The following is a 24,164-nucleotide window of genomic DNA, read 5'->3' on the forward strand; positions in this document are numbered from 1 at the left end:
TCCAATTTCTCTGCTCAATTATGGGTTGTTTATGGATCAGGTGCCGTCGCTGTGTGAGAGTGACAGATAGATTCAGCAGGTCCGTCCTCCACACCTGCACAATAATTTGATGGCCAAACTACTTTTTGTATTAGGTCTGCAAAACCTGTATGTTGCTGTGTTAGATATTAATGAAATGTTACTCAGCATTTGAACCATTTATGAGATGTCAGGTAAAAAAAAACAGCACCTATTTAATTCCCCCTGGTGTTAAGACAGATTGTGAAAATTGCTCGCAAGGTGTGGGAAAAGTGGAAATGGAAATAGACATTTCCCGCTAAACTTCCAAGACGGAGAGAACAAATCAAACTGCTCATGCTGCTCAGATGCTGTCAGCTTGTGGATCCATTTAGACGTGAGAAGGGTAAAGACCTACTGGGCGCAGGTATTGTTTGGAGGAGCAGCTGTTTTCAGATCGATTGAGCAATGAGAGGCCTCAAGGCTGAAAGTTTGCCTTCACATAGAAGGTGTTTGTTTGTTTGCTTGTTTGTTTGCTATTCACCTGGCATCACCTGGATTTACTGGTAAATAAAAGATAAGCCTGCCCCCGTTCTCTCTTCTTATCTTAGCTCCCATATGTACACAGCACAACCCTGGGACCCCCTTGGTCCATTTCTATTTTTTTAAGCCTTATTCTTTTGTTTCAGCAGAGCAGAACTTTGAGACCAAATGATTGGCGTGTTTTAATCTTTTTCCTTTAAATTTATCCGGTTTTGGCATCACCGCATGGAGTTGTCAGTGTGCTCTAATTCATGTGCTTTAAGTAGCAGTGAAAGTCACAGGGACGCACGCGTGTCAGAGCCGCTGGCGGTAATGTTATTCTAGTCACACAGGTTTTAACTTTGCGTGGGGACTCCTCTTCAGCGCCGCAGCCCTGTGCTGCTCACTCGCAGGCGGCACCCAACTAGGTTCAAACAGTCGCTCTCCCCCTCAGAGCACCCAAGCATCCGATTTTTCACTCTCACAGCACATTCATGCACGCCTCCCTGTCAGTCCACATCAAAAACAGCAGAGTGTCTGTGTAAAGATGGCCAGGAGCTATTTCAGATGATAGCTGACGGCTCTTCCTCACTGTTTTAGTGTCTGGTTTTTATTCAAGTGATTCAAATGTTTCCAAGATTGCATCAAAACAAGAGTTGTGTTCAGTGTTCTTGAGTATGAGGTCATCATAAGTTCAGAGTAAGTAATATATTCCTCTATTTGCCTATAAGGCAGCTTTGGGAGATGGAAGTTACGGGAGATCTAACACTCTCCCAAGACTTCCCTCTTACTTATTCAAAAGTATAGTCATTAGGGAATACAATATGCATTTGCATCCTGAAGATATCTGTATTTTATCGTGAGGTTTGTTTTTTGTTTTGATGAGTCAGTGTGAAGACCTAACTAAAATATCTAATTGCAAAATATCTAATTGCGATTTTATTTATTTTTAATACAAATTGTGATTGCAGTGTGTGTGTGTGTGTGTGTGTGTGTGTGTGTGTGTGTGTGTGTGTGTGTCTATATGTTTGGTGCACTTGTGTTTTTTTCTTACTTATAAAAATTGTATTTGCAATTCAAAATGCTCTAGGCTTGTTTGTAGGGCTGTATTATTTGGCCAAAAATTTGTATCAATATGACAATAATAATAATAATATTGTTGTTGTTGTTTATTGATTATTATTATTATTATTATTATTATTACTAAATTAATATATGAAACAAAATGAGAAATATTACTATTGTTAGATTTTTCTTTAAAATAAAATATGAGTATTAAAAATATTATACAAATATTTTACAGTGCAACTTTATTACAATTAAATTACTATTTAAAATATTTATGGCTGTTTAATTTCTTAAATTTCAATCCTGCTCCAACACACACATGTAGTTTTCAAATAAGCCTGATTAGCTGCATCAGGTGTGTTTATAGGGTTGAAGTTAAACTCTGAAGGGCTGTGGCCTTCCAGGGGTGCTTCTCAATTCTTATTTGTGCATCCTTGCTTCCTTTCCTCGCGTCTTAGCTCCACCCCTTCAGGATGCTAGGGAAGGACGCAAGGAAAAAATGCGAGGTTGGAGGAATTGAATAAAGTGAAATTATATATCTTCGCTCCCTTTAGTGTCACTTCAAAGCGTCATCAGCTGCGCTAAAGGGATCTTCCCTTATGTTGTTAAAGTTTGTTATTTAAGACATTCATAATAAATATTAATAAAGCAAGATGCCCTGTTTGAAATATATGACATGTATGGTTTATTTGAACTGCAAAGGTAAAATATAAATGTAAATTATTACAACAGATGTGAAGGGAGAGAAGAATTTATACGTCCGTTAGGTTTTCCGATAAAAAACACTTCCGCAAAGGATACACCTGTGTCATGTCGTTCCAAACCTGTAAGACCTTCGTTCATATTCGGAACACAAATTAAGATATTTTTGATTAAATCTGACATATACGCACGCTTTCCCCTAAGCATAAACAACGCTGATTACGCAGATTACGTTCATGCGCGTGCTTTCTCCTCCGAACGTAAACAACGCTGATTACATCGATTACACTCTTGGGTACTCTCCAAAATGGAGGAAGACGTAACTCGGGGGAGAAGAATTGTTAAATAAATTGTTATTTTTGTTTTCTTTGCGCTCAAAAAGTATTCTCATAGCTTCGCAAAACTGAAGTTGAGCCACTGATGTCACATGGACTGTTTTACCGATGTCCTTACTACGTTTCTGGACCTGGGAACATTACAGTTGCGTTGCTGTCTATGCAGGGTCTGAGAGCTCTCACATTTCATCAAAAATATCTTAATTTGTGTTCCGAATATGAACGAAGGTCTTACGGGTTTGGAACAACATGAGGGTGAGTAATTAATGACAGAATTTTCATTTTGGGGTGAACTAACCCTTTAGGCAGGTTTGCAAAACTCCTGGGGTGCTTCTCAATATCCCTCTTTGTTCCCTCGTTCCTCCGTCCTCCATCCTATGACCCGGAAACCGATCGAGCTCAACAACAGCTGGTTTATAAGCACTTCTCATTACAAGTGTGGAAAGATGGTTGGTGCATGTTACGTCCATAAATGCACATTGTAAGCACCCAAAACTCAAAAGTTCATGTGGAGCAGCATTTCCTGTGAACCGAGCAGCTCTGAAACACTGAAAACACCGGATCATGAGCTGTTCGTGTGTAACAAAACACAGTGCCGTGCTTTAGACTGGAACACACGCTGCATATATTTATTTAATTAAATTGCACTTTTTTCTATTTGATAATAGCCATGTCACGGTTTTGGTTTTATTTCGCTTAATCGTGCAGCCCTAGACCTAACTGTATATGTTTGCTTTCAGAACCGCTTCCATTTACAGATGATGACACATACGTCCCCTTTAGGACTGTCGGAGCTGCTGTTGGCGGTGTTGCTAAAGGGAGGCTGGCAGGGTGGAGCGGCCATTCTTTGTCTGGGAGGTGGGAACACAGGAATGCTGGAAGAGCTTGAACAGCACGGCCATCTGGGCTTGAATGGAGCCCACTGGCACCTGTGGGAGACCCTAAACCTGTCCAGACTGGAGGAAAACTTGAGCGAGGACAAGGTGATGGAGCTCCTCTCGCAGCTCCTCGGCAGGACTCCTTCTGCTCCGGCGTCTTCTGTGGTGCTTTTTGGCTCCGACCCTGAATGTACAGCCAGAGTGCTGCACAGCGCCCACCAGTTGAGCATTGCGTTGCCCCCCATGCATTGGATCATGGGATATCCACTTAGTCTGGATTCTCTTCACTCCATTGGCTCTCCCCTGGGTCTTCTGGCTTATGGGGAAGTGAATCGCAAGCCTCTGAACTTCTACATTAGAGATACCCTGCAGCTCATTGGCAGGGCTGTATATGCTGCGACCATGGTGAGACCAGACCTGGCTCTCATCCAGAACATGGTGAACTGCTTCGACAAGCCCAATAAACATGAGTTGCCCTCCTCTGGACAATACCTTGCCAGGTAAGCATACAAGTATAACAGTTTAAAGCTAAGTAGCTTATTACGTAGCAATGCTATTATTTAGCTACATTTTATAACAGTACCACAATTCACAAACAGAGTACAATTTCAAGTAACAAGCCATTTTAGTTATAATGAGACATAAACAACAGTGATGTAGCATTTAGTAATGCTACATCAATTTTGTTTATGTCACATTATAACTAATAGGCTACATTGTGCACAGGTACCCCCCAACTTACCATGGTTCACATTTCTGATTAGTGTGCAATTTTCATGTGACACGTGTGCGGGTTATATATGATCCCATGACCTTCAAGCCCAGTTATTCACAATAAAGCTGGAGATTGTGTCAGAATAGGACATTAGCGAAGAAAATAACTACGTACTGTTTATTTATTAAAGTTTATGCCACTTAAAGAGTCAAATGTCATAGTTTACAGAAATATGTGCAGTCTATGCAGACTGAAAATTAAAGCACACATATTGCAGAGGTACCCCCCATTTATCATGTTTCACATTTCTGATTAGTGTGTCATTATTTGACAAGCGTGTGGCTTATGTGAACCCATTGCATTAAAGTCCAGTTATTCACAATAAAGCTGGAGACTGTATCACAATAGGTCATTAGCAAAAGAAACATCTATGCATGGTCTTATTTATTCAAATGTATATGTCTTAAAGAGTCAAATGCCATAGGTTACACGTGTGTGCAGCCTATTCAAATTGAAAATTAAAGCACACATTTTTCACCCCATTTACCATCTTTCACATTTCTTATTAATGTGGAATTTGCATGTGACATGTGGCTTATGGAACCCTGGCCTTCAAACTCAATTATCTACAGGGAATCTGGAGATTGTCTCAGAATTAGCCATTAGTGAAGGAAATAACTGTGCAGTCTTATGTACTAAAATGTATGTGTCTCAAAGAGTCAAATATCATAGGTCACACTATTGTATGCAAACCAAAAATTAAAGCACTGTGTCATGACACATCAATTTAAGGATGCAGTGAGCAGACATATAATCCAGACTTTTTTTGCTGCAAAATGTCACTGCTAATGGTTTACATTTGATACAGAGCTCTTTTTTATTTATAACTGTTATGTGAAACCCAGTATAAAGCTTTTTAATTTCATACAATCTTCTAAACATTTTTTTTTCATGTTATGGATTTTGATATACAGTATATAATTGTATTTTTTTTTTAAAGGGGTCATATGATGCGATTTAAATTTTTCCTTTCTCTTTGAAGTGTTACAAGCTCTTGGTGCATAAAGAAGATCTGTAAAGTTGCAAAGACTAAAGTCTCGAATCCAAAGAGATATTCTTTATAAAAGTTAAGATGTCAAGATTTGCATAACGCCGCCCAAATGTTCACGCAAAAAAAGGAGGCATAACTTTATTGTTGCTGCCGCCACCATGTTGTGAAGACGCTGTGTGTTTCGTTGACCCCTTTAAATGGTAAATTATTCAAAGAGTAAATTATTCAAATTATTTTCAGTATGTTTTTTTAGTATTCTTACTAACTATTTTATTAAGTGTTGCTTTATCGTGGCTTAACTGCTGTCGATTATGTGTATCTTGTTGTTTATCCAGCTACAGTTTTAAATGAACTCCAACACTGTCAATATTTTAAAATGTTATCTTATCTTGTAATCAAGAATTAATTTGTTATCTGATCACACAGTGCAGTCAGTTCAAGCTTTAAATTCACCTTTAGTCATTAATGTGTGCAGACATATTAAGCATGCTTTACATTAAGGGAATTATAAGGTAGTAAATACTCTCCAAGAAAAATGGCTATATTAGTATTCCAGCCTCTAGTATTAAGTAACAGGAATATTCTGTTTCGGCCACAGTATGGTCTTATATCTTAAAGTTATTTTCCTGATGGAGCCACCGGAGACTTTAAAATGCAATTAACTGACTCAGGGGTGTTCCCTTTCATGGGAACTTCGAACTGCGTCCTCTAGGGGTCGCTATGGGGGAACGCCTCGTTGTGACCCGTGTCTGAAGCATACATTGAAAAAACACCAACTCGTTGGCAGGCGACAGCCATGACGTCACTACCGGTGCGACTATAGTATAAATAGGCGCCGGGAGCACACATCATTCTCTTCTTCGTCTTCATTGACTGTTTTGTTTGAAGCGTGCATTTCTGTGGTAAGAGCGATCTCTATTCATCTCATTATGGCGAGCACTAGCAAAGCATTTAAGGATGTGAGCATCCATGTTGACGTTGTTTAACATCTGATGACACACACGATCTATGCGTTATTTGTTTGGGAGAAGAGCACGCACGCGATGCCTCCGAGGGGGCAATCGGCGTGCACTGCGAGCATTTTTTCCAAGGGAAAAAGCTCCGCTCTCGTTTGTCTCTCTTTTCGAGGAAAGAGGGAAATCCACATAGGTGGTAAGTGTGCACGTTATGCTTTGCGCACTTTCTCAAATCCACATAGCTGGTAAGTGTGCACGTTATGCTTTGCCCACTTTCTAAAATCCACATAAGTGGTAAGTGTGCACGTTATGCTTTGCCCACTTTTCTAAAATCCTGTATGGTAAGGGTTACGCGTTATTGATCTCGTTCCCTTTTATCTGAGTTGGTTTAGACCCCGGTACATTGGACTCCACTCAACTAGTGTGTCTCTGTTGACACACTGGAAGCATCGCTCCCCTCACCATTGAGGGTTATTGTGAGTATGGTGGTTTCTTTTGAGCGTTAATCCTCTCTGAGGAGTTGGATTCCTCGCTCCATGGGCTGTCCTCGTGGTAGTTGAATGATGTGTGCTCCCGGCGCTTATTTATACTATAGTCGCACCGGTAGTGACGTCATGGCTGTCGCCGGCCAACGAGTTGGTGTTTTTTCAATGTATGCTTCAGACACGGGTCACTACGAGGCGTTCCCCCATAGCGACCCCTAGAGGACGCAGTGTCTCGTTCCCTACTCAGGGAACCATGGTTACATAAGTAACCTGAGACGTTTTCCATACATTTATACCTCCTTAATCAAAACCATATCCTTGTGTGCATTTACATAAACTGTCAAGTTAGCAGTTACACGATGCATTCGCATCAATGTGGAAGCCATTCGTGACACTTCTGTGTCCTCTTCACTGACTGACCTCCATAAACAGGACAAAAAGCTTTCTGCATTCAGGTCGCCAGGCTCTTTCTTCATCTTCAATGCCAGTGTCCGGGTCATTGTCAGGAGTTCACAGAGCCTGCTGTACACTGCCTCTCAGCTTGATGCATTGTGTTAGTGGAAGAGGCTGTGGGAGGCTTGTCTATTAGTATCACAGAATACAGAGATCGTTGTGTAGATCCCGAGGGACTAAATATTTACAATTTCTCATTCAAGATAAAAACAAAGAAGTAATTATTATTATTATTTTGATTTGGTAGTATTTTCACAAATAAATGGCACAATTTCTTAATGAAAAATTAAATGGAATCATTCATTCATGCTGCTTTTATTATTGTAAAAGTATTTTCTGTAGCAGCTCTACAGAAGACAGTAGTGTCATTATTCAGCTCAGTTCAGTTCGAGTTCTCTTCTCATCCAGTGCAGGCCATTTTAGTCAGTGCAGTCAAAATCAATATACATATATTTTATATATACTTAGTGATAAAAAAGGGTTAAAAATCTATTTGCATAGCAAAAAGTTCCACTGTCGATTTAACATATATTTAAATATTTAAAAAAAGCTTTTTTGATGTTTGGAAGTTAGTACTAAGAATTAGAGTTTTGATGTTCCCCTTCGAAAAAATTTAAGGTGTATATAACTGGAAAACAAAGAGTTTTCTTGGATTGTTTTCTTGGATTGTTGTGATCAAGTCCCTGTGCACACGATTGGAGAACTCTTATCACTGAAGGCTGGAAGAAGCCTTACTTACCTATCTGCTCACTTCCACAAATGAGATTTTTTTTTTCGTGGTAAAAAAAGAGCAAAGCACCTTCAGATGTAAGATTAAAGTTCCGCTGTTATATGAGTCTTGCTCAGATAAGTAAACTTTTTAAAAAATGTGTGACAGTGGACCCCTGAGATTTTCCACTGGATTGAAAGCAGTGATGTAATCTTTAATATTCACCTCACAGTGTGAGATCCCCCCTCCAACCCCATATTAATAAATGTATTTGCTTTGAGAAATGAGTGTAACACTCGAGCAATAGGTCTAAACACATTCCATGTGAGAATCTGAAAACAACACAACACACACAGGGATTATTGTTCCTCTGCTGTGCTAATGCTTTCTGAACATTTAATAATAGTCACACGGAAAGAAATCTCAGTAAGGAAATCAGCTTTGTTGCAATTGCTAACACATTATCTCCTGTCTTTTAACTTCTGCTTTCACACCAGATCAAGTGTTCTCAACGGGTCAAACTCAGGGCTATCAGGAGAAATTAATGATCCAGGCAATCAATTTTTTCTGGTTTTATTTTCTCTGTTCTGCTCAGTTTTAATGAAAGTGTGGAGTTATGGTCACACAGAGTGCATATCATTTACGGCCTCATTTAGCCACACATCACAAGCCTCTTTCACTTGGGATTTTTCATCTTCCCTCTGTGACCCAGACATTGCCCAGCAGCCCTTTGACTACTCTACATCCCCAGCTGATTTATTGACAAAAATCGATCATTGAACTAATCCATGGCATACATTCTGCCATAAAAGCAGTGTGGCTAGGCTGTGTAAGGAATCACAATTATGTGATCTATGCAGAACAGCACAAGAGTCTAATATTCGGAGCAGCATAGAGGGTTATTCACCTATAAACCATGCTCTATTTATTTATTTGTTTGTTTACTACTCTCTGATGGATGTTAACAGAACTGATATGGTGGCAGCTCAGCAGTTAAACACACGGGCTGTCAAAGGTCATATATTGGTTCAAAAGATTTAGTGTGATTCAGGTTACTCAGGTCATAATCCTGCCCTTCTGTCCATATGCCTTTGAAGAAACCCTTGAACTTCAGTGTGCTTCAAGAGTGATTTATATCTTCTTCTGTTCTTATTCTTTTCTCCTGCTTTGAATATATACATAGCTGGTGCGCTTGAATAAGAAATAATCATTTAATTCTTAGCAGACACACCATGCACTAAATTTTTATTTCCGAGGGCACTAAGTGACTATTGTGGCACTTTTTTCTATGACAGTGAGACAAGATCGTCTAGAGGTGTAATTTTCATTTAGTATGCAAGGGGGTATATGTATATTATAATGTATAAATATATATATAAACAAAACATATTTTCTTAAATATATATATGCATGTGTGTGTATTTATATATACATAATAATATATATTTTGTGTATAATATATATATATATATTTTGTAAACAAAAACTTTTATTTTGGATGCAATTAATCGCGATTAATCGTTTGACAGCACTAATATGCTGTATATGTAAAATATATATATTTTTTTTTAATGAAGCAAGATCATTCTTTATAAATGGCCATATTGTTGCTTCATGGATTTAGTGTTCCACGTATTCTGTCGCTCATACAGTGATAGATTTAAATCATCAGTTACACAAAAAATGGTAAACTGCACCTTATGTCTGCATTTGTAAGCACGTGTTGTGAAACAGAGGCTGTTCTCTGTGGTCATTCAACAAAACGTGCCATGCCTGTGAGATGCAGATTCCCTGAGCGCTGAGTGCAAACCCGTGCTGCTTCTGCTGCTCTATTTAAGCATGCGATCGACAGAGCAAATAACATTTTCACACAAGGCTGACATTTTTAACTCTTAGTTGGTCTTGTTTTGATAAATGTAATTTATGTAAACGTTTTGTAAAACACCCACAAAAACTCATTGGTTCTGAATGAATCACCTATAAATGCCTGAAATATTAAATAATAGTAAGGATTTTTTTTTTTTTTGAATGGAACAGTATATTGAAACTTTAGACAAAATCTAAAAAAAAGTTTGGATATGTGCTTTTTGTTGTTCTTGTTGTGTATCATATTTGATCAGGCTTTATGACTCATATAGTATGATATATAGGAGAATATGGAGGTCATACTTAAGAAGGAAAAAAATCCTCAGTTTTATTCAGAGGCCCAAACTGTTCAAAAAGATGCAATTTGGTGCAGTTGCTGTTATTTATATGGACAAAAAGTAAGATAAATTCTGACAGCTAGTAAGTTAAATCAATTAGATTTTTTATAACTTTATAGCAGACTACTTACAAAAAAAGGCATATAAATATCAGTTGTCAGTCTATATCTCCCAATAATATGTCTTTGTAAGATATTTAAATTCTTAGTTTTATGATCAAAGCTCTGCAGTTTTTATTGTGGTGGGAAAAACATATAATGATAGTCCAATACAATGATGATTGAGAGATGTACAAATAAACTCTCCTCAAAAGCCTATTGTGTTATATTTGATACAGTGCCAGCAACACTGGATTACTGTACTTAATCCATATAGACCAATTAAAATAAATCATCAATAATATTAACAGTATATGAACTTAAAATAACTAAAATTGCTTTTTATTTTCACTGCTTGCTCTATTTCCTATCTAGTATCACTTTTGTACACTACTTTTATTCCTTTCACTTGTTTTCACTAGTTACCTCCCTTGGCTCATGTGTAGGATTCAGTTTGCTAGAGATTCAGCAGAATTTTTTGCTCTGTCATCTCATCACTGTCTTTGCTTTTGCTGGATGCATATACAGTATATTCCCCTCACAATGCTCATGTCCCTGCTGTGCTCAGGTTCTTGTCGAACACTTCTTTCACGGGGCTGACAGGCCCGGTGCGAGTGCAGCGCTCCCTCTCCAGGGTCCTTACCTCCCAGCGCTTCCACATATGGAGTCTACAGCGAGACCCTCTGGGCCAGCCAAGTTGGGTGACCGTGGCAAGCTGGCAGTCGGGCCGTCTGGAATTGGAAGAACAGGGCCTGTGGCCAGGCATGGCCCAACACCACCGGGAGGACGGCCCAGAGATCAGGCCCGGCGGCCGCTGGCAAGCAGGACTCCCAGTGGCGGGGAGCAGATTGCGGGTCGTGACCTTGGTCGAGCACCCATTTGTGTTCACACGGGAGGTGGACGAGGAGGGCCAATGTCCGGCCGGTCAACTGTGCCTTGACCCTCAAACCAACAGCTCAGAAGTCCTCAACCAGCTGTTCAGAGAGCTGGAGCAAACCAACAGCAGTTCATTGCCAAATGACATGCGGAAATGCTGCTATGGATACTGCATCGACCTGCTGGAGAAGTTAGCTGAGGACATGCACTTCCAGTTTGACCTTTACATCGTAGGCGATGGAAAGTACGGGGCATGGAAAGGAGGTAGATGGACTGGGTTGGTGGGCGACCTGCTCAGTGGCAGGGCGGATATGGCCGTCACCAGCTTTAGCATCAACTCCGCTCGAAGCCGAGTGATAGACTTCACCAGCCCCTTCTTCTCCACCAGTCTGGGGATCCTGGTGCGCAGCAAGGACACGGCTGCACCCATCGGTGCCTTCATGTGGCCACTTCACTGGTCCATGTGGGTGGGCATCTTTGTGGCACTGCATATCACTGCTCTTTTCATCACGCTTTACGAGTGGAACAGTCCGTTTGGCATGACTCCTCACGGACGCAACCGCATCAGGGTCTTTTCTTATTCATCTGCCCTGAACCTCTGCTACGCCATCCTGTTTGGCCGGACCGTTGCCAGTAAAACTCCGAAGTGCTGGACGGGCCGCTTCCTCATGAACCTTTGGGCCATATTTTGCCTGCTGGTTCTGTCCAGTTACACAGCCAACCTAGCAGCTGTCATGGTGGGGGAGAAGACCTTTGAGGAGGTGTCAGGGATTCATGATGTCAAGGTAAAACACTGCATTTCATCCTAAATTACTGAAGAGGTAAAATACACAAATATTTTTGTTCAGTGATTTATTTAAACTGTGTTGTAATATGTATCCTACTAAAAAAATGTTGTACATATACACTGCTGTGCAAAAGTCTTAGGCCATTAGTATGTTTACCAAAAAAAAGGTTTTGGGTCAGTTATTTTTTATCTTTTGCTGTAGTGTGCCTGTAGGAAATATCAGTTTACATTTCCAAACATTCCTTTTGCCATTTAATTGTAATAATCCATTGAGATTTTTGTATACATAAGGAGTCTGACAACAGCCAGTGCTCCACACAGAGATCTGATCTCAGCATCATTTAGTCTGTCTGGGATTATATGAAAAAAAATTTAAAAAATACTGAGACAAACTAAATCCAGAAGAACTGTGGCAACGTCTCCAAGATGCTTGAAGAAACCTTCCTGCAAAGCTACCTGAAAAACTATGCGCAAGTGTACCAAGGACAAAAGCTGTTTAAAACACAAAGGGTGGTCACACCAAATGTTGATTTGATTTAGTCAATAGAAGTTAATTGATAAATAAATTCTATTTATGACATTATTTTTGAAAGCATCCTCACTTTAACAGCATTTTTACACAAGTGCCTAAAACTTTTCACAGTACTGTAGATTTGCAAGTAAAATTATACATTTATTTGAAAATACAGTAAAAAGAGTAATATTGTAAAATTTTATTGCAACTGTTTTGTTTTTCAATAAATTTTACATTTTTTCAGGATTCTTTGATGAATAGAAAGTGCATAAGAACAGCATTTATTTGTAAGACATTTTTGGACAAAAGTCTTTATCGGCACTTTTGATCAATTTAATGCATCCTTGCTAAATAAAAGTATTATTTTAATTTCTTCCAAAAAAAAACAAAACGGTTGCACTATGGTTTAGAAAACTATGGTAGTACCATGGAACTTTTCTGGTACATTTTTGTGCTGGGATTATGTTTTTAAACTTTTCTCACACAATCAATTCATGTTTCATTGCTCTTTTCAAGCTCCATCACCCGTCTCTGGGGTTTCGCTTCGGCACAGTTCGAGAGAGCAGTGCTGAGGACTATGTGAAAAAGAGCTTTCCTGAGATGCACGAGTACATGAGGCGCTTCAACAAGCCCACCACTCCGGATGGAGTCTCTACACTCAAGTAAGTGTTTAGACCCAGGAGAGAAACAAAAGATAACAGGCTCTTGAACATACCAGTGGTGGAAAGTCCAGTGAAAAGATAACGGTAAGAGAGAGAGAGAGAGAGAGAGAGAGAGGTAAATCTAATGATCAAACTGAATTTCTAAACAGCCTTTTTAGTTTGAATGAAAAACACTTGCAATAAAGTGTATTTAAAAAGATATCTTCTTAAAAACTCGCACTCACATAGACACATTCACATTGTTTTAACTCAATAAAATCAAGTGGTGCTGAGCAGGAGCGCAACCAGTGGTCGAATTGTAAACAGATTTTTCAGTCTTTGGTGAATCATTGGCTCACTTGATTTGTTCAAAAGCAGATTCATTCAGGAACAAAACACCGCAGTGTTGCTCTGCACTGTTGCATAAAATTAATAGCACATCTGTGATCGCGCACACGTGCTGACATTCAGGAAAGCACTCTTGCTGGTGTGATAAATATCTCTCCATCCCTCACAGTCACACATACAAAATATTATGTCAGGGGAATGTCTTTAAACTCTAATCAATAAAATATCATTCCTTCTGTTGTCTTTCTGAAGAACGTCAAAAGTTGTGCCTTTGAAACATTTTGCGTGGAAAAATGATGAAAACTTGCACGCAGTTCGTTACAATATTGAGTTCTGATTGGCCAATCGCCATTATTTAGTTTGTAAATTATCATAATAAGGGAATGTTTATATTTCATTTGCATATATTTTACATAATTTACATAATATACAACATTATTCATCTAATAGGAGATGGAATGGGGGATGGTGGTTTTACTGAGGGGATGCTTATTGTCATTTTTTTCAACAAGGGGGATGGCATCCCCCCTCAATTCGAGCCCTGAGCACAACATGAAGAAAACAAATAAAGCTTTAACAGGAGATAGGCATCTTGAAAAAAGCCTGAAGAGATATAGAGCTCGGTAATTGCATAGTGCTGCTGGAGACACAGACAACAAGCAGCCCAAAGCTTCAGGCGTATACTACAACAATAAATAGGGTCACAATAAGAGGCCAACAATCAGTTTTTAAGAGCTGTTGATACCGCTGTGGATCTGTTTTGTATGATGCACAGTCAATATTATTCCTCTTTCATGAGGAATTATGCACACCATCCAGCTCACTCGATTTAAACAGACGGAGTCGACAGCAACAAGTGTCTGCTCTCCGGGCTTTCTGTCTGTATCTCGATTTCCATTCATCCCTGAAAGAACAGGGACTGCTGCAGACTCCAAGCTGAGAAGAGAGGCAGTCACTCTCAAGTCAAATCTAAACTTGCTGAATGAGGCCAAAGGTTTTCTTCTGAGACAACAGATAACTCCCTGGCAAGCAATCGCTTACAGGCCTGCGCAAGCACACACACACACAGCGATTCATCCTCAGATTCAGGCTCCCACATAGTGCGGTGTTTTCTTTCCTTCCTGTCTTTTATGACTGACAGTGGTTTTCTTCCATGTCAGAAATCCTTCTGTTCCATTCACAGGAGACACCTTGCATGGTCAGCATTTTTGAGTTGAGATCGCAGCCATAGTTGGGAGCCATCCTTGGGGATGAGATTTTTTTAGGACAAGCCCCCTAAAAAAAGCCTGCAAAATTTTCCTTCACTTTATTTTCTGTCACACTTGAGGTAAAATGGAGGTCAGCTGATGAGCAAGCATCGCCTCACACTAGACATTGAGAATTCAATTTCTTCAGAGATAAACAACAAACAGGATATGATGTCACGCTCTAGGGCTTTTGTTTTTTAAAGGGGTCCTATTATGCTCTTTTACAAAGTCTTGATTTTGTTTTGGGGGTGTACTAGAAAAGGCTCTCATACTAGGTTGTTCGAAAAACACATTATTTTTCACATATTTTACATTATTACAACACCTCTCTCCCCAGTCTGGCATGAACGGCTCAAATAGTTCCTGTATCAAATGAAGGCCCGCCTTCTGAAATACGAAATGTGTTGTGATTGGTTAGCTGGGCCAGTGTGTGTTGTGATTGGCACCACTCGGCGCCTGGTCGGGAAATGTCATGCCCCTTACCATAGCCGCCTGCGAGCTTCAGTGTAAATATTGCGTCAAAATCAAATCAATTTGAGCGCGATTTAAACCCGGATGATTGTAACCACTCGAAGTTCATCTGCCTTGGGAAAGCTAAAACTTGCATGTTTTTTTTCTTTTTTCTTTTTGGGATGATGTAACCCATGCTGAATTTTTGTAATTGGCTTCATTGAACACTATTATTAGCCATTGTTATTAGCTAAAGCAGTGTGTATTTATTTTGCTGTCCTTATTAATGTTACACTATAAACCTCTTTATGGAAACAATCTTTGCAATGTAAGCTTCTATAAAGAAACAAAATACTGGAGCAAACTACTCAAAGATTGTTTGAAATAAGATGTCTGGGGGAAAGTTACACACATAGTACACAAAAAAAATAACTTTTTATTCAGTAAATCTGACTAAATCCAGAAGATTTAAGCAGTTTATAGCTACAGGGTTTGGTTCAGGCTTATTGTAATCAACTTTTAAAGTCAGTATAGCAATAAGTTTGGCTGGCAGTGTCTGTTTTATCTCTGTTTTTATCTCTGACTATCTTCCTCTGTGTGTTGAAGGACAGATCCCCCTCAGCTAGATGCCTTCATCATGGATAAAGCTTTGCTGGACTACGAGGTGTCTATAGATGCAGACTGCAAACTCCTGACTGTAGGAAAACCGTTTGCAATTGAAGGTAAGGACCCCTGTGCCACTGAGACATATTGCTTTCTTTAAGGAGTCTAGCACCTCTGGCCATGCCACATTGAATTATATTAGCTTACAAAAATCTGTGAAGTTGTTCTTTGAAAGGGCTTCTAACACTTCCTAACACTTGTTTCTAACACTTTCTACAGATACACTATTAGAATTCACCCCCGCATTAAGATCCATCCATGAATTCACCTCAAGGCTGTTGTAATTACCTCCAAATCGAAGCAAGTCAAGTTTGACATATGTCATTTCATAAGAGAAAGCTATTACAGGGTGTAGATGGGTTTCATGGCAGTCACCCAGGCATGTCCGCACCTCTCATCCGGATGTTATCTCCTACTGCATGCATAGGAATTTTCCCTGCTATCTGCCAAAAGCTTCCCTTATGCCTTTGAGCCAGCTTTTTATTAGATAGATGATCAAGGCTAAACCATCACTATCACATCTGCTGGCCTGAAATGGACAGCCCTGACAAGGTCTGTAAAACCTGTAAACAGCAAGGTGCATAATCAAACCATGCAGGCGAAAAACTGGCATCTAAGGTTGTCAAAATAAAAAGTGTGTTCAGTAGCATATCAGTTTTTTGGAAATTGGTCTTGAGAATTGTGAAAATTTCACTGGTATCAACTACTGAAATACTACTGAACTGGTATCTTTTAAAAAATTATTTTTCCCAATTTTTTGGGAACTTGGTCCTCGTGGCTTGGTACTGAATTATGGTACTTTTGACTTTCCCCACAGGCATCAGTTCAATTCACAGGCTTTGCTCAAATTAAAAGAACGCCCTTCAGTAGAAACTGTCTCTTCAGAGTGGACCATGTCCTTTTAACGCTGCTGGAAAATCCCTTATTTTATTAGTTTACACAGCACACTTTATGACTGCCTGGATCCACTCCATTAAGAATATTCCAGCAGCCCGTCGGTGCCTCCTCTTCAAAGAGTTCAACAGCACACATTTATTGGTTGTAGAGGACTGAGTAAAATACAGCAGCTGTATCCTAACTCAGTAGGAGAGGACAGAAGTTTATGAGGATGCAAGGGATGTTGTGCCACGTGCTGAAAGGAGGGGAGGGATTGCTTGCCAGGAGTGATGTGTGGGTTTGCTGGTGAGGCGAGAGCTTTGATGAAATTTGTGCATGTCAGAGTTGAGCTCGTATCTCTCCAGCTGCAGAGACACCGCAATGACAGACGCTCTGTCTACAGAGAATTGGCACAGGGTGCCAAAGATTCATGATTGTTCCTTCTCAAGGCTCTCTGACATATCAATAATAGAGGTATCAATTCAAAATAGAATGTGGATGGTCTCTTTAACAAAACCCCGCAGCATTCATTGGACCAGCTGAGCTGTATGTGTAATGTTGTTAGCCAAAGACAAATAAATATGTTTGTCTAAAAGAGCATGCTCAAACATTTATGTCAATTGTTACTTTTTAATATTAGCAGGATTGAAGTTAACACTTACAGTACATTTCAATTTGTTAATATTATTTAATGCATTAGGTTTAAAAATAAGTGCACTCAATTTTGTTAAAGGTGCATGTATAGTGTACTTCAAATCTTTTAAAAAAGATTTTTAAAAAACTGTACTGGCAGATAATATATTATTAATTAAATAAAAGGCCACTTACACTAAGAGTAATTAAACAGACTTTTCTTAACAGAGGAATAGTTCACCCAAAAATAAAAATTAGCTGAAAATGTACTCCATCCAATATACAGGCCACCCAATATGTATATGAATTTGTTTCTTTATCAGAACATATTTGGGGAGATTTAGCATTACATCACTTGCCCACCAATGGATCCTCTGCAGTGAATGGGTGCCGTCAGAATGAGAGTCCAAACAGCTGATAAAAACATCACAAGTAGTCCACGCAACTCCAGTCCATCAATTAACGCCTTGTGACGTGAAAAGCTGCATGTTTGTAATAAACAAATCCATCATAAGGGTGTTTTAATTTAAAACTGTTTCTTCTGAACTAAATACGAGTCCATAATCCATAACATATCTTCCTCCAGTGAAAAAGTCCATCAAATGTTGTCCTTTAATATCAAAATCCACCAACATATTTGTTTAGAACTGTTCTGGACTGTTTTCACTTGTAAACAGTGCTTGATCTGTGCATATTTCTTGCCTGATTCATACAAGATTACTCTTTCACTGGAGAAATCGATATTATGGATAGAGGACTCATATTTTAGCCAAAAGCACCAGATTGAAGTTAAAAGTGTCTTAATGATGAATTTATTTCAAACAAGCTTTTCATTTCACAAGATGTTAATTGATGGACTGGAGTCACATGGATTACTTGTGGATTATTGTGATGTTTTTATCAGCTATTTGGACTCTCATTCTGACGGCACCCATTCACTGCAGAGGATGCATTGGTGAGCAAGGGATGTAATGCTATATTTCTCCAAATCTGTTCTCAGGAAGAAACAAAGTTATCTACATCTTGGATGACCTGAGGGTCAATTTTCAGCAGTTTTTCATTTTTGGCCGAACTGTTCCTTTTAGTACATTTCTTAATAATGTCAAACTAAAAGTTTTTCTTTAAAGAAAATTTAAATCATCATGTTTTAATAATCTTTTGTTGTGCTTTAAAGAAGTACACTAATTTTTAGGTGCTGACTAACATACTGAATAGCATGTTTGTTCCTTCTCAAGGTTCTCTGACATATCAACAATAGAAGAATCAATTCACACTAGTTTTCTTTTCTTTTTTTTAACAAAACCCCACAGTGTTCAGTGGTCTAGCTGAGCTGTATGTGTAAAGTTGTTTTGTTATTGTTTGTGCTTTCAGGTTATGGGATTGGGCTGCCCCAGAACTCCCCTCTCACTCGCAACGTGTCTGAATATGTCAGCCGCTACAAGTCTGAAGGTTACATGGACATACTGCACGACAAGTGGTATAAAGTGGTTCCCTGTGGAAAGAGGGTTTTTGCTGTGACAGAGGTGAGCCATCAAAAAAGAAAGTCTGAATATGTGTGTGCGTGTGTGTTTTTATTCACAGGCGATTGAGTGGCTTCTGCCCTTGGCCAAGATCCTCTTTGAGCTCTTTTCACCCTGAAAAATCCTTTTGTTTGGAATTACTGTCTCCTGCAGTTTAATAGCCGTTCTGTCAGAGCGACGTCGGGCCACCACAATCCATTTTCATTCCTGAGGGCTTCATGTCAGCCGTACCGCCCCGCACACCTGAGGCTGTGAGTAGCAGCCACCAGCGCACTCCATCAATGGAGCCTCAGTCAATAACCTCCCATGAGTTGTAGCGCTCCTGTAAGACATTGTCTCGGACAGTCTGGCTTCATTACCTAGCTGTGGTTATGAATGAGGGACTTCATGAGAACAAGCAATGACATTTGTTTTCGGCCCGTGTGCCAGCTGGAACTCATCTCACGTTCTCCCTCTCTCTTGCTCCAGAGCCAAGCTTTTCCTGTCACCACAGACACCACGCTGTAAAACCACTACTTTGCTGTGCAATAAATTCTCCAAACAAGCGGACGGGATCGACCGTGAGGTCCTCACAGTCAGTCATCCTCTTTGAATGTTTATTCTAGAGCTGTTTATGGAAGGAACTTCAAATGCAAAAGCAGCATTTTATATCCTTAGCGTAATTCAGTCTTAATTTAATTAGTCAGAATTCTTCAAACGGCATCTTGGTTTGTAGCCAGATACAAAGATGCAGGGTTGAAAGAGATGGGGAATAGCAACAATCCAACATTAAGTGCTGCATTTGGCGTACTCTCAAAATAAATGAATAAATAAATTATGAATAAACAAATGCCAGAATTTGTTCCTTAATATTACTTTGTTGTTCACAGTTAAAGCACTTCTGTGGATTTTGTGCCTACAGAGTGTATAAAGCCAACGACAAATACACGTTTGTCTAAAAGAGTACCTTTGAGCCTTTTTGTGGGAATATGTTTAATATTTTTTTAACATGAGCAGGATTGAAGGTAATGCATTACAGAAAGGGTAATTCATTAGGTGTACCCTTGTAAAAAAAAAAGAGGTGTGTTTAATTGTAATGAATGTGCACTTGTAGTTTACTTCAAATCTTAAATTATAGTGTGTTATCCAATATTACATTTACTAAATTGCAACTTAATCTTTACCAATGTGTAATTACCAATATATATATATATATATATATATAACATACGTCATGACAGACAAGTTTTAATAGAAATGACATTAAAGTTTAGTTTACCATAAATGCCTGTCTGTACATTTGACAGTGTTTACATTTAGTTCACTTAATGTTAAGTATATTATTTTAAAGTATATTACTTTACAGTAAATCCCATTTGTTAACATTAGTTAATGCATAGCTAATATGGTCTTTGTTCATGTTAGTTAATAAAAGTATAACTGTTCATAGTTTTGTTTGTTAGTTCACAGTGCATTAATTAATGTTAACAAATACAACTTTTGATTTTAAATATATATTATTACATTTTGAAATTAACATTTACTGATATTAATAAAAGCTGTAGAAGTTAATTCATGTTAACTAATGTAGTTAACTAATGTTAGCAAATTAAACCTTGTTAAACCAAATTAAAATGTTTCCATTATTTCCTTTATTAGTAAAGTATGCTAACGTGTATTTCTGTTTCACAAGGGTCATTAGGCTAACAATTAGCGTCATTACAAATGTAATTAAAGAAATTAGTTACAAATGTAATCACATGCAGGTATTTTTTAATATAAGTATGTGAATGTTAGTAATTAAAGATACTTAATATAAAGTTGGTCCACCTAGATACTCTTGTGTTAATTCATGTGTGTTCAAAATACATCATAATTCATGTGTTCAAAATACATAATAAATTAATTTTAATTACAACTTGAAATGTTAAACATGAATTGATGTGTATATAAATTAACATTAACCAAAATTAATAAATCCTAACATATAACATCTAACTGCATCCTCGTAAAAAAAAAAAAAAACTATGATTTTCTTTTTTTTCTTTGCTCTCACTATCCCTTATTCCCATCCTGTCCTACTTTTACTATTTTGAACGACGATGGAAATTGTGTGTAACTGGCACTTCTTGTGTTTATTGCCACGCCATCCTATGTTGAATCACTTGTTCTATTGCGCAAGTTGCTTTGGATAAAAGCATCTGCTAAATGAATAAATGTAAATTTAAATGTAACGTATAGAACCTTATTGTAAAGAGTTACCGCATTAATTTAATGAAATCAGAGCAGCCAACATGAAGTGCAGTGAGCATTTCATCTGGCCAGTAGCGTGCATGCATGTGCATTTAGCCACTATCCCCTTCTATAACGCTCTCTTGGAAACTGACATCATGATAAAGGGCTGCAGCCAATCCTGTTATGTGTTAAGAATAAACACACTCACAGAAGAGGTAGCAGGACTGCGATGGAGTGAACATGGGACTGCAGTCTCAGTGTGTGCAATCTTAGATGACCAATGAGTGTCTTATATTGAGACATATATGAGAGATAGGAAGTGGAATATTTTCCCCTTTTCAGCTACTCCATGTCAGGATGACTTTCATTTCAATTATAACAGCAATACTTTATAAAATTGTGATTAGTCCTAGTCAGCAGGACTCCTTCTCCCTCCAGATCAAAGCCATTGCAGGGAATGATGGATTCCTTTGTGTATGTTGGGGCTTCTAACACCCGAGGGGAAAATAACGTTGGGTCAGGCACTGGAAGGTCTATAATACCTGGAGAGAGCTAAACGTTAAGATTCACATAAGAAGACGTAAAAAAACGAGCACTTTTGAAACATCTGTTGTAATATGAAATGAAGTATTGGTGATTTATAGGTTGCTTGCAAAAAAAAAGATATATTACATCAAAAAACTGTCATCAACTTCTTTAAAATGCCTGTCAGTGGAGCCAAACCCTGACTGCTTGTTCAGGTAGATAGATGCTGTAAAAACAGAAGGCTTTTTTTCCATTATTGGCCAATGAAAAATATCTACAGTATAGTAAATAATAAACAAATAATGGAACACACATTAATGTTCAAAAATTTGGGGTCGGTAAGATTTTTTTAAATGTTTTTGAAAAAAGTATATTACTTAGCAAGGCTCTGTTTATTTGATCAAAAATACAGTAAAAGCATTAATATTGAGAAATATTACTACAATTTAAAATAACTGTATTGTATATGAATATATTTTAAAATGAAACGTATTCCTGTAATGCAACGCTGAATTTTTAGCAGGCGTTAAAGTCACATGGTGCTTCAGAAACCATTCTAATATGCTGATTTGGTGCTCAAAAAACAGTGTTGAAAATAGTTGTGCAGCATTAAAAAAAAAAAATGATGCATTCTCTGGCGAAAAAAAGGTGCAGTCAGCAGCAGAGCTGTATTACACTGTGATCTTCTCTTGTGTGTTTTTATTTATTGTTGTTCATGTGTGTGCAGACTCTGCAGATGGGTATCCAGCATTTCTCGGGGCTGTTCGTGCTGTTGTGTGTGGGGGTGGCAGGTGCTTTACTCACTCTGCTGGGAGAGCACACTTTCTTCAGATTCATCCTGCCTCACCTGCGCCACCAGCAGAGATTCAAATACTGGCTCCACACCAGTCAGGTGAGCTCCTGCCTCCAAATGCTACAGCTGACAAACATGGTTAAAAAAAATCTTTAAAAACAGATCAGTGTATAAAGGCTGATAACACTAAGTAGTGCCAGTTAACTAAAGGAATGACTTTTTTCACTCTTATCTCTTTTAAATCTTATTCAAGAAGGCATGCTGCTGTCATAAACACAGGTGCATCCACTCCCTCTAGTGTTAGGAAGCTGAAAGCACAAGTCAGTAGGCTACAGTATACCTGGTAGGCGTATCTTGTATTTGATTATGTATATACTGCATATGACTGTTGTTCTGTCCTTTTTCTATTTCTACAGAAAATCCACCGTGCATTAAATATGGGTTGTGATGATGAGAGGAAATCAGAGTTTGAGAGTAGTGACAGATGGTAAGTTAGGATTATTGCCATAGAAATTGACAAATGACCACACTTTCTTAAAAGTGCAATGGAATGAAGTAATTCTCCTCATTGAAGTTTAGACTAATGTTATTGTCAAATTACAGCAATTCTGGAATGGGCCTATTCTGATGGCTAGTTAGCGGCATGCTGTGGTCAAATATTTCTGTATAATGAACACTAATCTATATAATTGTCCATTGTCACAGGCAAACGATCTTCTATAATATGCAGCTGTGCTAGTTTTGTGCCTCTCATATCATTCACTGAACTCTTAATACATTATAAAATCATTTAATTCAGATAAATGTTTCATGACCATTTATTTATTTATTTGGTAAGTGGCTGTTTAACCCCATATATACATAAAGTAATAGTCCGAATATATATATATATATATATATATATATATATGTAACAGTTTATTGATACTTTAGACAAAATATGTTTAAAAAGTTTGCATATGTTTTTTGTTGATTATTATATTTGATCAGGCTATATATTACTATACAATATAAAACTTATTTTTGCATTTATTTTATAAAAATCTCAACATATTTCACAACTAAAAGACATGGGTACAACCTGAAGGAGGGCTTTTGTAAAATGATACTAAAAATATACTATAAATGCCTTTTACTTAAAAAAAGTAAAAACTATCAATCAATCAACAGAAGGCATGTAATAGATGTGCAAAATGTGCAAAACCGGGTTTTCAGCAAAGTTTTGATTATGTTGATCATGTAATTTAGAGACCTTAGAATTTTGCATATCAAATATGATACTGTAGGATTTATAGGGTTAATAAGTTGTATGATGTACAGTTAGCCAGTCATATAGATTGATTGACACAGGATCACCTCATCACCCTTTATTCTGAGATAACGTCCAGCGTACACTGTACACTATCATTTGCATAGTGTGTATAATAACATAGTATTGTTTTGAACTAATGTGTGCAATTATTGTTATGTTTAAAAAAAAAAATACACCTAAGAAAGAAATTATAACACAAAGGACAAAAATCTATATTGTACTCTCCGGTAAAAAGCGAGTAGATACTGTTTCATTAATGGCATATTGAAGAGACTCTGTGTTTCTATTGATTGTGGGGTCTGTTTGTGAATTGCTGTGCCCCTGCATCTTGTAAAACTGATTGCTGCTGTGTTTTCCTCTCAGTCCCACCTTGTGCCTGTCAGAGAACTGTAATCTCCACCGTCTGCCACCCTCCACTTCTTCTCCTCCGCCTCCCACCTCCTCGACTTCCCCTTCCACCTCTACAACCAAGTGGAACAATCAGAGCGCCAAGGTCGGTCGAGAGGCCAAAGAGCATAACAAGCGTGTCCACTTCAACTTGGAGACTCTCAACAGCTCCCAACTCCACCCTCCGCCCACTGGACCAGAAAGG

At 38.3% G+C, this 24,164-nt stretch overlaps 1 protein-coding gene across 1 annotated transcript in view; it reads left to right on the plus strand.

Annotated features, from left to right (window-relative positions):
* The window catches only part of LOC107732504 (glutamate receptor ionotropic, NMDA 3A-like), a 46,810-nt gene that overhangs the window by 17,515 nt on the left and 5,131 nt on the right, over positions 1 to 24,164 (plus strand). Inside the window, exons 2-9 of the mRNA XM_016543859.1 lie at positions 3,365 to 4,002; positions 10,742 to 11,834; positions 12,867 to 13,012; positions 15,643 to 15,758; positions 18,580 to 18,731; positions 22,195 to 22,359; positions 22,677 to 22,747; positions 23,936 to 24,161. Of these exons, the coding sequence (XP_016399345.1) occupies positions 3,365 to 4,002; positions 10,742 to 11,834; positions 12,867 to 13,012; positions 15,643 to 15,758; positions 18,580 to 18,731; positions 22,195 to 22,359; positions 22,677 to 22,747; positions 23,936 to 24,161 (2,607 nt within the window). The remainder of the gene's footprint in view (positions 1 to 3,364; positions 4,003 to 10,741; positions 11,835 to 12,866; positions 13,013 to 15,642; positions 15,759 to 18,579; positions 18,732 to 22,194; positions 22,360 to 22,676; positions 22,748 to 23,935; positions 24,162 to 24,164) is intronic.

Source organism: Sinocyclocheilus rhinocerous, unplaced genomic scaffold, assembly GCF_001515625.1.
Source record: "Sinocyclocheilus rhinocerous isolate Xijiao unplaced genomic scaffold, SAMN03320098_v1.1 scaffold2053, whole genome shotgun sequence".
NCBI lineage: Eukaryota > Metazoa > Chordata > Actinopteri > Cypriniformes > Cyprinidae > Sinocyclocheilus > Sinocyclocheilus rhinocerous.